The 14,340-nt window shown below is 34.5% G+C and overlaps 1 protein-coding gene across 2 annotated transcripts; it reads left to right on the top strand.

Annotated features, from left to right (window-relative positions):
- The first annotated feature begins 240 nt into the window (after positions 1 to 240).
- Positions 241 to 13,737, top strand: Myb (proto-oncogene like protein Myb). Of its 2 annotated transcripts, none has more exons than XM_035084781.1 (9): positions 241 to 721; positions 929 to 1,220; positions 7,619 to 7,790; positions 8,415 to 8,579; positions 9,890 to 10,208; positions 10,272 to 11,320; positions 11,392 to 11,484; positions 12,853 to 12,972; positions 13,060 to 13,737. In XM_035084781.1, exons 2-9 carry the CDS (start codon positions 1,126 to 1,128, stop codon positions 13,192 to 13,194), a joined length of 2,148 nt encoding a protein of 715 aa, XP_034940672.1. In that variant the 5' UTR covers positions 241 to 721; positions 929 to 1,125; the 3' UTR covers positions 13,195 to 13,737. The 2 variants fall into 2 exon arrangements, with proteins under 2 accessions (XP_034940672.1, XP_034940671.1); XM_035084780.1 differs by having other exon boundaries at positions 241 to 736.
- Positions 13,738 to 14,340: the final 603 nt, after the last annotated feature.

Below are 14,340 nucleotides of genomic sequence, written 5' to 3'. Positions count from 1 at the left end.
TCTATTTTTCTCTTCCTTTCTTTTCAACTTTCTCCATCCTATTCTTATTCACTTGGTCCCTGGGGATTTCTCTGTTCTTCTTCACTTGATTCTCGACATCGCGGTTGGTCGAAGCCCCCACCTCTTGCACCCGCGCGGGATCAGACTCTTAGCACGCTGCGACACAGCCCGACCGCGTGTGTATGTGTCGGCTCACATCGGCTTATTTCGTAGCCCGGCATTTATTCCAATACTCAGCCCTCTACTCCTTGATGTGTTCTCAGTCGAAATCGAGCGAGCGTCCTTAAAACGCGTGCGCACGTTTACTCACTAAACGTTTATTATTTTCTGCCGTCTTTCGCCTTTTTCTTCAAGCTTGATATTCTATTAAAAATTTTGAATTAAATTTAATCAAAAATTATTTAAAAAAAAAAACTATTATAATATTTGTTCATAAAATAGTGTACTTTTTTTATAAGAAAGAAATTTTTTCCCCGAATTTTAGTGTTCTCTCTGCGCAGTTCAGAATCCCTAGAGAAGCTAATCGTACGCAAACGCATATTCCTCTAGCCATTTCAGACACCTCTATAGCAAAAAATCAATAGAAACAAGTTAACTCTTTACGACATTGTTAATGTTTATCAATAATACATTAAAGAGATAAATAGAAGAGAATCAAGTGAACTTGTGCTAATTCATAGAAGCAGAGTATCTTCGGTGGGAAACTTATTGTTGACACGAGGTATTAAAGTATGAGGTTTGTTTTTAAAGCTATTATTGTGTGTTGATTGGTTATAATCGTGGTATAAAATACAGAAGGAAAGACAATTAATGTAAATGTTGGAATAAATACATGTGAAGCAGCTGTCATTTATCAAGATGATTTTTTGAATAAATGATAATGAATATAATTGTCTCAACAAGTAACAAGTGTAATTAATTATTGCAGCTGACAAGGAAAGAAAGGGCAAAATGAAAGGAGAATGTGTCATCCAACTCTGACAGTTCCTTACTTTAACAATAACATTAAGATATTTTGGATGTGATCTATGCCATGGATATCGTGTAAATAATTCATCATTTTGTGAATTGGAAACTTTACCAGTGTCTTTTGTAAATTTATAAATATACGGAAATTGGAAAACAATGCAACGCTTACCGGGAGATCTTCTTGTACCGTCCAAGTCTTTAGATATCAATGCTTATCATTCAACATTCTATTCACCACCACCCACTGAAGCGTAAGTTGATAAATAGTTTTTAATATTTTGCTGCTTAAAAGTAAATTAATTTTAGATTATTTTAGTATCATTTATCAATGTCAATTTAATTCGGACATTATAAATGATGATAAAAAATCTATGAATTACAGTGATGATATAATAAATTATGCTATTATGATAATCTGTATCTTTAATGTCATTACTTGATTTAATTATTATAATCTTTATTTTATTATTTTAGTATTATCAATTAATAATTTGTCATGATGTTTTATTCAAGCCAAATAAATTCGCAAAAACGAAAACTAGAGCGTGAAAGTGAGAAAGAGAGGGAGATAAATAAACTCAATGCAGCAGAAAATAAAGTCAACCGGAAGTTACTGGTTAATATCAATATCAACTGGAGATAAGCCGTTTTCGAATACTTCATGTGAAAAATGATTTGAATGATGAATAATACTTTTATTTTTCAATGGTTTATTTATTAAACAGAAGAGGCGTTATTTAAAGATTCAATTCTATACTGTTCGGAGAAATTTTCATTCATCCTTAGGGATTTACGTTTTCTTTTAAGTTTTTTCATACTGGGAAACTTAAAGTACTCCAGTGTTTCTGTTAAATGATTTAGGGAAGTTCATCGTCAATCCGGTTTGGCAACAAAATTTTTTTTCCCTTTTCTCTCTCCTTTTCTCGCTCTCTCACCTGTCAAGATTTAAAAGCGAATTCATGATGGTCAATGCCAGAGAAACATCCGCTATTCTTTCACAAATTTTTCTTTTGTTATACAAACTTTACGCAGCAAGTGAAAAGTCTAAAGAATTCAACAAAGTCAGAGAACCACTGGACTCTATTTGAATTCAAGATTAACATATACACATATATACTTTGCGAAATTTCATTTAAATTTGAAAGTTATACTTCAATGTTTCTCACGTATGAATCCATTAATTTATTCTGTCTTCAGTGTCATTTATGCTACCTCAGCATTAATTAATTATTAATTTCTAAATATTCTCTCAACTTCAGAAATGCAAAAAAATTATCTAGAATTTTAATTGATGATTTTGAATCAATTTTTTTTCTATGGAATATTTTGGAGCAATCATGTTTTACTAATCATTGGAAATTATATTAACAATATCAATGATAATTGTAGCAGATGATAATGGTATAGAAAAACGCCCCATAACATTCGCTACGCTCAAAAAAATTACAAGAAACTTGCTGCAAGCACATCTGCTCTTATGGTTTGGTGTTGAAATAATCTATATGAAACATAATATTGATTTCCGAATATTAATGGGAAAGTGGATGATATTTCGTAGGCGTCATGATCCATTTTAGCATGATAAAGACACACATGGATACATTCGGTCATCAGGATGAGCAGATGTGAATATTTATATTGACAGGATATAAAATTCTCACGGGTAAATGGAAGATTTACACGTAAAATAGCACACACTTGTCATGGGAACGAACACAAAGTACGAGAAAGAGGGTGGGGATAGTAACATAAGGTTTATTAAGGTGAGGTGCAGTAAAGGGGGATGATGAAACCCGATGAAGCCAAATGAAACCCCTAGGACTGATGCTTTTGCACCCCTGATTCGTTTTCATGACCCTCTATGGGCTTCCTTTCACCATGGCACCACTGCCATCAAGCGAGTTTGAAGGCCCTTGCACCAAGTATTACTTGATATACATACACTCGCTCGAAAGCTTACTGAAATTATTATAGGTCGATGCTCTAGTGTGTGTCTGCATTTAAAATACAACCTATGTGATGTGGTAGAATCATGACGGCATTGGTGGAGTATTTAATACTATGGTGAGCTTGGAACTTTTTCATACTAGTCAAGTTAAAGGGAGAAAGAGAAAACGAAAGAGTATGAGCAAGAACAAGGCAGGTGGTGACCAGATGTCTTATAGGGGCTTCTACCCTGACCCTCTCTTCATGAGCATGTCGATACGAGTACAATTTTGTACACTATCCTTCCGTGTCTTTGCGCTCGGAATTAAGAGACAAAAGTACTTACTGATAATTGTACCATATAATGATGAGCAGCACATGCAAAATGGTAATGCATATTTGAGAGGGTGATACACATCAAGCAATAAGAATGATTGATGTGCGATTGAACGAGCATGAAATTCACTGGCTTTTGTGGGAATTAATGTTCAAGACAAAGAGGTGACGTCAAATATGTAAAATGGATTATGTAGCTGTCAAGAAGAGTGCTTATGGTGATGGAAAGGAAAGACAAGAAAGCATGAAGCGGAAAGGAAGGAAGGAAGGAAGGATAGTAAAGACGCTAAAGGTAGATGTTAAAAAAACGGAAGGGGAACAAAATTGTACAACTGACTCTCACAGCTCTTTCTCTATGCGTGGAAGACATGGGGTCCTGACAAATAGAGGGGAACTTACCTACCAGAGGTTGGAAGCATGTATGTATTATACGTATATGCGTACACTATGTGCTATATAGGACATAGCAGATGGTTGCTTATATTTTATTTTCTCATATCGAGGGGTAGATAGCGACTACCCTCTGAGTGAAGCAAAACTTGAAAGATCTTGCGGTGACTTGCTCAAGCGTCTAGTTTGCATTCGATGTCAAAACTGTATTAAGATTTAAGACTGTCTCAGGATGATTATTTAAGAAAAATTTCAAGGTTTATCTGGAGGAACAGGAAACTCAGCTGACCGTAGTATAGACCCTACGATTCCTTGAATTTAAAGGGCCAGGTAGACTTGGAGCTTGGAAGGGAAGGGAAGGGATAAATGGGTCCAATACTATTAAATAAGATGACGGTCAATCTTTACTCCAGACTTTTTTGTGAAGGTTGACTATCGAATATATTGCAAATACTTTGTCCCACGGCCTTCAAATAGAAACTAACTTGATAAGATCTTGGAGACATATGGCATTGCTTTGCTTGAACGAATTCGACTTATAAATATGTGCGAATGTACGCTAACTTATAAAAAAATTTTAATCAATCTCGTTTTAAAGGGGGAGTTTTTATGCTACAACACTCGAAATAAATTAAAAAAATACACTTGAAATATTATTATTAAAAATTTCAGGATCAATTAAAATTTATTGAACTATCAGTTTTTTTCGCAGAGTAGTTGATAGCATAGCAACATGTTTATTTTAAATCCAGTTGGTCAAGGACCGATTTTGAAGGACAGGTTTTTTTTATTCAACTTCATTTCAGTATACAGTTACGAAAATTACATGCGATTAATTATCAATACGTATACGTAATTAGTGTTGTCTAAAAAAGGAATCATCAATATTGCTATTATTATTATTTTGATTGATATCTTTATTATCAAATGTTTAATGACTTTTTGACTTCTAAATTCGCAACAGGTAATTACAGTAATTAGTATGGAATGAATTGAAATAAACAATAGTTGAGAACTAATGAGTTGATTAGTTGAACTTCTAAATAAAAGTAATAATGATCATGTATTATGTTTTAATAGAACTTATTGTATAGAACCAAGCAATATTGAATATGCGGGTGAGTGACTTAACCGTCATTCTACTTCAGAATCATTTGGCGCGCGCTAAACATCATTTATCCTCGTCTGGACTAGAATAGAGCCTAGTAAACAACCAGCTGCTGCAGGGAAAGTCTTGAAACAGAGCTTACGATCGGCACGATTGACTATTACCTTCCACATAAGGGTAAGAAAAAAGTGGGAAGAGAGTAAGAGGGCTGGCAAGAAAAAAGTGAGAATGAGAAAAAGAAAGAAAACAAGACACAGCTGTCGTCTCACGCACCTGCCCTTACGGCGTCTCCCTGTCAGGATGTGTATGGCATAGGATGTACATATGTATATCTATCAGCAAAGGTCTCCGACCGCTGCGCCTAAAAATTAGTCTTTTGATACATAATCAAGATTAATATACACATACCAAGAAGCTATGGATTCTCTTGATCGGATTTATGTAATATAAATATCAACTTTGGCGGTTCATTACGCGTAATACTTGGAGATACCAGACTTATTGGAACTATGTTCAATTGCCACGTGCCAGCAGACTCAAGGATACCTACGACCGTTGGGCATTTAAAGAAAAAAATAGTTCTTTGGTGGGAGAACTTTACATAACTTTACATAATGACCCGTCTAAACTCCGATATTATGGAATAAGAAAAGAATATTTAGATGTAGAATGTCACATAAAATGGCAATGTACACTTGGGAGAAAATTAATTGGGTTTGAAAACATGTTGGTAACAATTTTTTTGACATTCTTAGTAACACTAGCACTTGAATGAAAATTTATTTCTCTTGAATATTTAAAGTCTAAGCACTTTAATTTGAACATTTGATGACAATAATTTATGAGTTTCAGATGTAAAAAGATTGAATCAAAGGAAATCCAATGTTATGCAATGTTATGGGAATCTCGAAGATGATCTAAGTTAAAAGTGATGTGACAGGATATTTTCAGATTAGAAAAAGGATAAAAGTTAAATCCTTGGTCAATCAATATTACATAAATTTTTCAAGCATTCAAGGATTGGTGTGCATTCTTACTCAAGTCTATACGATGAATAACGTTCATAATACTCGTTTCGCCCCCTGCACAGACAGCTGTGTCTGCATTCTGCAACCCCTGCTTCACGTACCCCAGATATTTCTCTCTTACTCAGTCTCGTCGTCCCCTGTGCCACTTTTTGGGGGAGGCTAATAACAATGACTGTGCGACACTGAAAATCCACATGCTGTAAAGCATATGCCATGCTAGTTGTATAAGCTCTCACACAAATGGTTCGATCTATTAAGAGAAAACAAAGACGGAAAACACACCAGACGGAAATTAGGAAAAATGGTCTGTTATTATTAATCCAAACATCACCATGCACCTTTATTAAATATCTTTTTTTAAATAAATAAATTAATCTGCAGACATTAAATATCACCCCAAGCTTGACCTGATTACGGCTTTTTTGAAATTTATCAATGTCATGGGAATCCGTTGGTTTTGATGATGTAAGTGGTGATAAAAAGTCGTGAATGAAAAAGTTGGCTATCTATATCTATAAATTGGCCGTACGAAGGAGAAGGAAGCCGTACGGAAGTTAAGAAGGAAGGAAGAGCTCACTTATATTTGCTATCTTTGGTAAATTTTTTAAGTAAATATATTTATCAGTTGAAAAAAAATGTGTGATCTTCATAAACTTGACCTGATTAAGCTTTAACCCTCATCAATATTATTGGATTTATTTTTCGATGATGCAATTTTGATAACTGAGGATAGTTGACGAGAAATAGAACGGATAAAAAATACGATATCAACACGATTGGAGCAACAAAGTAGAAAAAATAGCAGATTAATGGAATTGACATGATTATATTTAACGAAATAGAGAAAGAATTAGTATTCTATTTCAAATTTATCATCTTCAGTCGGAAATTTAATCAAATCAATTAACGATTATAGCTAAATAAGCTGTTTTACATTAATTTAACTGCCATCTGCGTTGAACTGAAGTTTATTGTTCATGATATGACGTATTGGTGATTCTGAAAAAATATATGAATGAAATAAAACTGAAAGCAGTGTGTCCAGCTATCTCAAGCGATTACTGAGACTGAATGAAATGTGTGGGTCTCGTCTATTGATGTCGAAGAAAGAGATGGTGATAGTAAAAAATATTTGGATTAATACCAACGCGATTCAACTGATGTTGATATGAACCACAAGCTGTCCCTTGTCACACGAAAAAGAGATATATGTATAATAGATGTGTAATAAAATATAATGAGAGAAAAAGAATAGTCACATATATTTTACTGAGATTATGTGGACGTGTGTTATCACACTCATCACATCCTCATATAAAATGCTTTTATGTTACCAGTCCAAAAAGACTGGAATATAAATTGAAGTAGGTCTTGGTTTGAGTAAAAACGGTTTTTGGCTGATGGAACTAATTTTTAGGAAGTCTGAAAGTAAAGGAAAAACGGGAAGGAAGTTTACAAAGTGTAAAAGTCAGTTGACAGGAAACTAATTTAACGTAAGAAAATATGTACGTAAGATACACTTGTGACAACCCCTGAACAGGATGTGGTTGGTGTATCCGGGGATTTGAGGAACGAAGCCAGCGAAAGAAAATAAATCGAAGGGTGGTAGCAAAGAAGCGCAAAGACAAAGTGGGTTGAAAGGAAAAGAAGTAATCAGATTACTGAAAAAATCCAAATGTCCAACAGGAAGGATGTGTATCCAAGTGTAAATGATAGGACTGTTTTTAAAATAATTTCTGAAAGTTCCTTCCTGACACCTTGTTATTTTTTACTATCGTTGATGATCTAAAGATTAAATTTTAGCTTGGATAGTTCTTAAAACTACAACAAAGCCACTAATTTTTTTTTATTATCTTTCCAGATCGAGGTCTGGATATGATTCGAGCAGCGGTGATGAATCAGAAAGTGAATACCATGTTGCATCTTATTCAACGACTTCACATTCAACGAATCCCACAACAGCCACAACGAGTAGCGGTTCAAGCGCGGCTCAGGGCAAACATATCAACAAGGGACGTTGGACGAAAGAAGAGGTAAAAGTTGATACAAAATCAACTATTAATCAAAATTGTAAAGAAAAAATATATCAGTCATCTTGATCTTTTTATGATCATGAAATAGATTAAGTCTTATATATTAAAATATTTGTCCAGTTTAAACTCGCTTGAAAATAAGAGAATGGATTAGAATACTGTTGGGTTGAACTATACAATTCTGTGACCATAATGCAATGTAACAAGGAAAGACTGATGGGAATGATCCTGTACTTACCTGTTTTTTTTTCTTTCTCGCACGTGCGGTCTAATACTAGAGTGCAGGCCAAGGTATAGACCCAACATACTGTTTCCCATGGGAAAGTTGCCAATTCTTTATCCCACGTGCTCCATTCGATATAAAAACCTTTTGCGCCCTATAAATTTCCCCCGTTTTCACTTATTCTTAAGAAGAATAATAAAATTAGGCTCTATAAATCCAGTTATCCGATGCGAAGGAATTTATTTATCTGTCATTGATTTGAAAAAAAAAAGATTTCCTTAACTTGAAGATTATGAGAAAATATTCAATTGCTGGAACCCTTGGACAAATTTGTATAATATTTCATCATTAATCTTTATTGTCTAAAGTCATTTAATTGTATTGACTTTTACCTTTTTCAGGATTCTCTGTTAAAACAGTTAGTGAGTAGTACGGAAAAAAGTGGTTCTGGACTGAAATGGGATGCGATTGCGACTCATTTTCCTGACAGAAGTGACGTTCAATGTCAACAACGTTGGGCCAAAGTTGTTAATCCAGAGCTAGTAAAAGGCCCATGGACCAAGGAGGTGAGAAAACCTAAGATAATAATTATCATAGTTATATGTAGTAAGAAAGCAACATTCTTTTTCTTCTTGTTTTCATTAATGGCCAGTTGAACATCCGGAAAGGGCTATTACCCGGTTTAGCCTCCTTGAATTTCGTGTGCGCATTCCTGAGCGAACTCTTCTGGCTTGGTCTTTGGCAATAATGAGACGTTGGAAAGAAGTAATGGAACCGGTTTCGTTTGAAATTTTCCGACTGTGTATAGACCCAGTGATCTAGGGCAAATGTTCACGAGTCTCGCTTCAAAATCACGTGGACAGACTTGTTATTTATGATCTACAATACTGTTTTCTAGACTCTTTTCGGATTACGTAACATTTTTAAGAGTCATTCATAAAGTTAGTAAATGCTACAACTTTGACTCTATATACATACATATATGTATACATATTTCCTGTTGTACTTGAGTATCATGATGAATAAACCCTAAGTTGAATGTACAGACACATACATTTACACTTGCACCCAAAAATGTGAAGCAACTTTTTACCTGAGGACCATAATAATAACAGCTTCGAAGTTACCATCATTCTACTGAAGTTGATGCGTGCTGAATTTTTTTAAAACTTTTTTTTAATATTTCGAAACTTGAAAATAATATAAAAAATAACTTGACCACATAATGAATATTGAGCAAGCTTTAAAAAACTTCAAAGGTTGAATTGTTCTCTTTCAAATGCTCTAAGACGTATTGTTGTGGTATAATTTTTTCGCCGAGAAATTTATTACCATCACCGAATGACTTTTTTAATACTAAATGATTTGTCTGTCATTTCAATATATATTAGGGTATGCAATGACTTCGTTCAGTATGAACATCAGTGCCAATAAAATGCGCTCAGTAACAGCCAAGGGCAAACCACACTGTGGTACATCTTGCCTTTACTCTTCTTCATTCCTCTCCTGCTGATTTTGTTTGCGTGGGGCCACTCCCGCCTCGTGAGATGCTTTCTTACTCTTATGTTGCTTTTCTCTTTTACTTTCCTTTTTTCTTCTTCTCTTTGTTCGGTTACGCCGAGACTTGGAGGTAGTTTAAGGAACTTTAAGAGACTTTAAGAGGTTCCAAGGGGCTGTACTAAAGAATATTCTGCGAAATTTCATTTCTCACTGGCGCTCATCTTGAAGCCATTGCACCGTTATCTCAATGTTTTTCTCACGCTTGAGTTTATGTACCGAAATGTATACTTTAAATTGGCCTCGAAATTGTCCGGTCTCAAGCGACAATAATTTATTGATTCAATCAATTAATTCATGTTTTTTTCATTCTGTATAGGAAGACGAGAAAGTCGTCGAACTTGTAGAGCGTTACGGGCCGAAAAAGTGGACGCTTATCGCAAGACATTTGAAAGGAAGAATTGGAAAGCAATGCAGAGAGAGATGGCACAATCATTTAAATCCAGGAATAAAAAAGACAGCATGGACTGATGCTGAAGATAAAATAATTGTTGAAGCACATCGGCGAGTTGGCAATCAATGGGCGAAAATTGCAAAATTGTTACCTGGAAGAACAGACAATGCTATTAAAAACCACTGGAATAGTACAATGCGTCGGAAGTACGAGGCGGAAGAAGGCAGAAGTACGGGATCAAGAGGTAAAAACACATTTACGACATTTGTGAACAATGATTTATTACTAAAAATTTTCACTTTTCTAGGTCGTGGTAGAAGAAAAGCAACAGATGCAACAACGGCGGTAAAGAAGGAATCCCGTGTCAGCACAGTTCAGGAAGACACTTATCAAGATAAATCATTTAAAAATATGGTTAAACCTGAAGATAGTCAAACAATAACGTCTCAAAGTCTTGATATAAATACTATAGACTGGTCTGGAACTTGGTGTCAAACACAACATCATCAACCGCAACATCATCATTCCCAAGTACAACAAACCAGTCATTATCATCAAAATATTATGGCAATGAACGAGCATTCCAATGAGAGTCAATTAGATTCGCCTCAATTAAGGATTAAACGTGAACCATCACCATTTTCTAAGTATTTCAATTTAGACCTCGCTAGTGAGGCAAGCGGTTCTGGCGATATTCGATTGATGCCAATGCCAGACCTTGAAGACGATGATGATCGTAAAAGTAGTCCGCCACCAATATTACGACGTCGTCGTACATCGCAGTATAGTTTATCACGTAATGATACTGCTGAAGACAGTGGAAATCAAACTGTTGATTATTTACTTAGTCAGCAATCTCAAATATCTACTGCACCTTCTACTCCTATTAAACAACTTCCATTCAGTCCCTCTCAATTCCTCAATAGTCTGGCAAGCCCAGAAGCCTCTTGGCCACGTGCCAGTACCCCTAAAGGTAGTCCTGGACCTCTTACTACTCCACAACCGTCAGGTCTACGACGGAATCAGAGTAACGGTAATACTCCACGGACACCGACGCCATTTAAAAACGCTCTGGCTGAAATTGAGCGACGTAGCGGTGCAACAACCCAATTACCTGCGACACCAAGTCGACTTGATGCTTTAACAGAAATAATTCGACAAGAAACGGATCGTGAAAGCTTAGCGAGTAGTAGCATTCTTCAGGATTCTGGTTATGGTACTGGTCGACGACGTGGTAAAGAAAACAGTGCGCCAGGTGGAAAGCGAGCACGGAAAGCACTGTGTCAGGCTTGGGCCAGTGCTACCACACCCACTCCTACAGATAATTCTGAAATGAACTTCATTATCGAGACACCGGTAAGACTTGAGTGATTCATTGTTTTGAAATGCAGATATTGATGATACTGACATTTTCTTTTTTTCTACAGAGTAAAAGTCTCGATACATCAGTGCTCTTTTCACCTGCCTCAATGGCACTAGAGGACAGTTTTTTAGCTACAGGACCGAGTCCTCCGATAAAGGTAGAGCATCAAACTCAAAATCAAAGTCAATCACAAACTCATCAACCTGCCCTATCCTGGTTTTATTCTCGTTCCAATCGCCTGTAGACACGCTAGCCGGCCTTTTTCATTTCTTTAACAATTTTGCTTCTCGCTTTATTTGTCTTTAATTTTCTTGCTTTCATCTTTTATATGTTATGTTTATTGTTGAATTAACACAAATCCTTATCATTCCAAATTAAACCACATTATTAAATACTTGTGCTAACTCACACAAAGTATTTAATCAGGGAATTCTCGAGGAAATCCTGCATCCTCTCCTTCCAAAGATTTTTCTTTATTGTGCTTATTTATATATTTGTTTAAAAAATGAAAATGCGATAAAATTTCCCAAGGATTTAATTAACTAACTCAAGTTATTAGTTGCAAACTAGTTCGTCTGTTAATTATGTTTATAAACGCGTGAAATTTAATTTATTAAAAATAAAATAATAATAATAAAGCTTTGAGTTGATTAAAAGTTGATAAAAAATTTTTCATCAACCATGTTAATTATTTAGTTTATATTTAAATTGTGTCTAAGACACTAAACTTATTTATTTCACTCTAATTAATAGTGTACTTAATTTATATAAATTTATCACTTGTCGTTTTTTCGCACTCACGTGCAAAGTATTGATTTTAACGACTAGTGATGAAACATGGATAACATGTTTGATGATTCAAACAACGTTGCATTGTTTTATTACTATTATTATTATTAATATTTTTGTAATATTATTATTATTATTTTTAAAAGTTATTTTTATATTTATAAATTCTTTATAAGTGTTTTTTGTTACGTTGGGTTGCCGCATGTCTGCACTAACTCCAAACGAATAACTCCTTTGTAAAAAAAAAACAGGCCTGGCCTAGCGTACCAAAGTACCTCGATTGTATATCCCACCGCCGCCTTATCCCGACCTACCTCGTCAAGGCGTTCTTTAAAACTTGCAAACGAACGAGTAACCCAAAGATATTGAGCGACGGCTCAGTAGTCGCAGCGGCCTCGGCAAGATATTTTCCAAGAATTTGCACCTATACCAAATACAGAGGCTCGCCTAGTCAACGCAGCAAGCACAAACTATTTTTCCCTTCTGGCTACTTTACTTCACATCACAAATGTCCTCAACAATCAAGTTACTGCTACTTCCTTCCTTTCAACAATCATTTCTTTATCTCTATTGATACCTGTACACTATTCCTTTGGACAAAAAAAGTATAAAAAATCAACAACAAAAAACGAAAGTACACATTCTGAGGACTATGAATTACATTTTCTGTAAATTTCTATCATTTTGATGATTCTTAAAACTTGCCGGCTGTAGCTAGTGTGTCTATCCTTTCCAGACTCCCCAAGATTCACTGTCTGTCCAGCGGAACCCCAACGCCAAGAGGGCAATCTCGTTTGATGCTTTTGACAGTCCAAGTTTCAGTCCATTGCTTGTCAGGCCGCCGAAACGTGCAAAAGTAAGTCAAAATACCTTACATTAAATAATTGAAATGCATGCAATTATTGAATAACCTCAAGTATTAACTAATTTATAAATTTTTTAGCTTCAACTAGAAGCGCAATGGACCATGGTCGCTTGCGGACGAACTGAAGATCAACTAGAGATGACTCGGGCAGCACGCAAGTTTCTTGGATCATACGGATTATCGGTCTTGCGACCTCGGTCTCTAAATTTTTGAAGAAATTTTGAACATCAAAGAATTTAATATTATAATATCAGCGAATGCATGACTTAATATTAAAATCATAGAGTTTAGGTCGCGGAAAACCGATAACGAAACTAGTCGGAAAATTTTTATATTTTAATGGTAAAAGGGGAAAGAATGACTGTAAATTTTGATTTCAATCAAGTGCAGTCAAGTCAAGGAAAAATTTATATTTTGTTTTAGTCAGCAAAATTCGAGGTATTTTTTAATGAATCCTCGATCAGTATTGTAAATCATTCAATCTAGCTACTTACAAATAATGTGTCAAGTATTGATGCATTTTTAAGATTCAGATTGTTATCAAAGCCAGTTTTTTAATTGGAAAAAAGGAAGACTACATCTAAAGATATTTAAATAATTAATTATAGCCGGTTTGTTTGATAGAATATTATATTATATTATTATAATTATAATATAAAACATTAATTGTGGCCGTTACGTACAAAGAGCCTTTGTAATTGGTATTTATCTTACATTTCAATAATAAAGATCGCACAAAGAAATAACAATAAAAAAGTCTATGAATTCTGTAAGTGCCTGGAAAATAATTTTCTATACAGGACTAGGAGTATTGAGCGTAAAACATAATTATGAACGCAAGCAATAACAATATATATATACAAATTTTTTTTGTCAAGGGGATAAAACAGTACCATATACTCATGTAAATTCGATTTTAAATGCCTACTAAAGTACACGCTCACACTTTTCTGGGTATAGCTTAGATTACCCAGAAGATTCGTTAATTGATATACCTAAGAACTACTTATAAATTGGATTTGCCGAAAGTTATTAAAAAATTCGGAATGTAATTAATAATATTCAATAACTAATACATTGAATTATTGCTCTGATGTTATCTTGGGATTAATTATCTGTGTTTTAAATGCGATCATCTTACTTCAAGAGATATTTGAAAATTTAATATCTAAACTACATAAAATTATTTCTCGTGATAATATTATATTGTTTTACATTCATTGATAATTTTTAGTGAATAGAAAATCATGATAGTATTATTCCGAGAAAAAATTTCAATCACAATTGATTTATATTTTTAAAAAAGAAATGGTCAATTTTAAATTTTAGCAAAGCATCAGTAGTAAAAACATGGTACTA

Source organism: Chelonus insularis, unplaced genomic scaffold (assembly GCF_013357705.1).
Source record: "Chelonus insularis isolate UGA/USDA-ARS -01 unplaced genomic scaffold, ASM1335770v1 contig_397_pilon, whole genome shotgun sequence".
Lineage (NCBI taxonomy): Eukaryota > Metazoa > Arthropoda > Insecta > Hymenoptera > Braconidae > Chelonus > Chelonus insularis.
This window is presented reverse-complemented; position numbering and strand designations above follow the sequence as displayed.

Bases quoted from the DNA above. Each gene is read 5' to 3' on its own strand.
- Myb (XM_035084781.1), top strand. From the start codon at position 1,126: ATGCAACGCTTACCGGGAGATCTTCTTGTACCGTCCAAGTCTTTAGAT. The intron at 8,580-9,889 runs GTGAGAAAACCT...CATTCTGTATAG, and splicing joins AAGGCCCATGGACCAAGGAG to GAAGACGAGAAAGTCGTCGA. The intron at 11,485-12,852 runs GTAGAGCATCAA...TATCCTTTCCAG, and splicing joins GACCGAGTCCTCCGATAAAG to ACTCCCCAAGATTCACTGTC.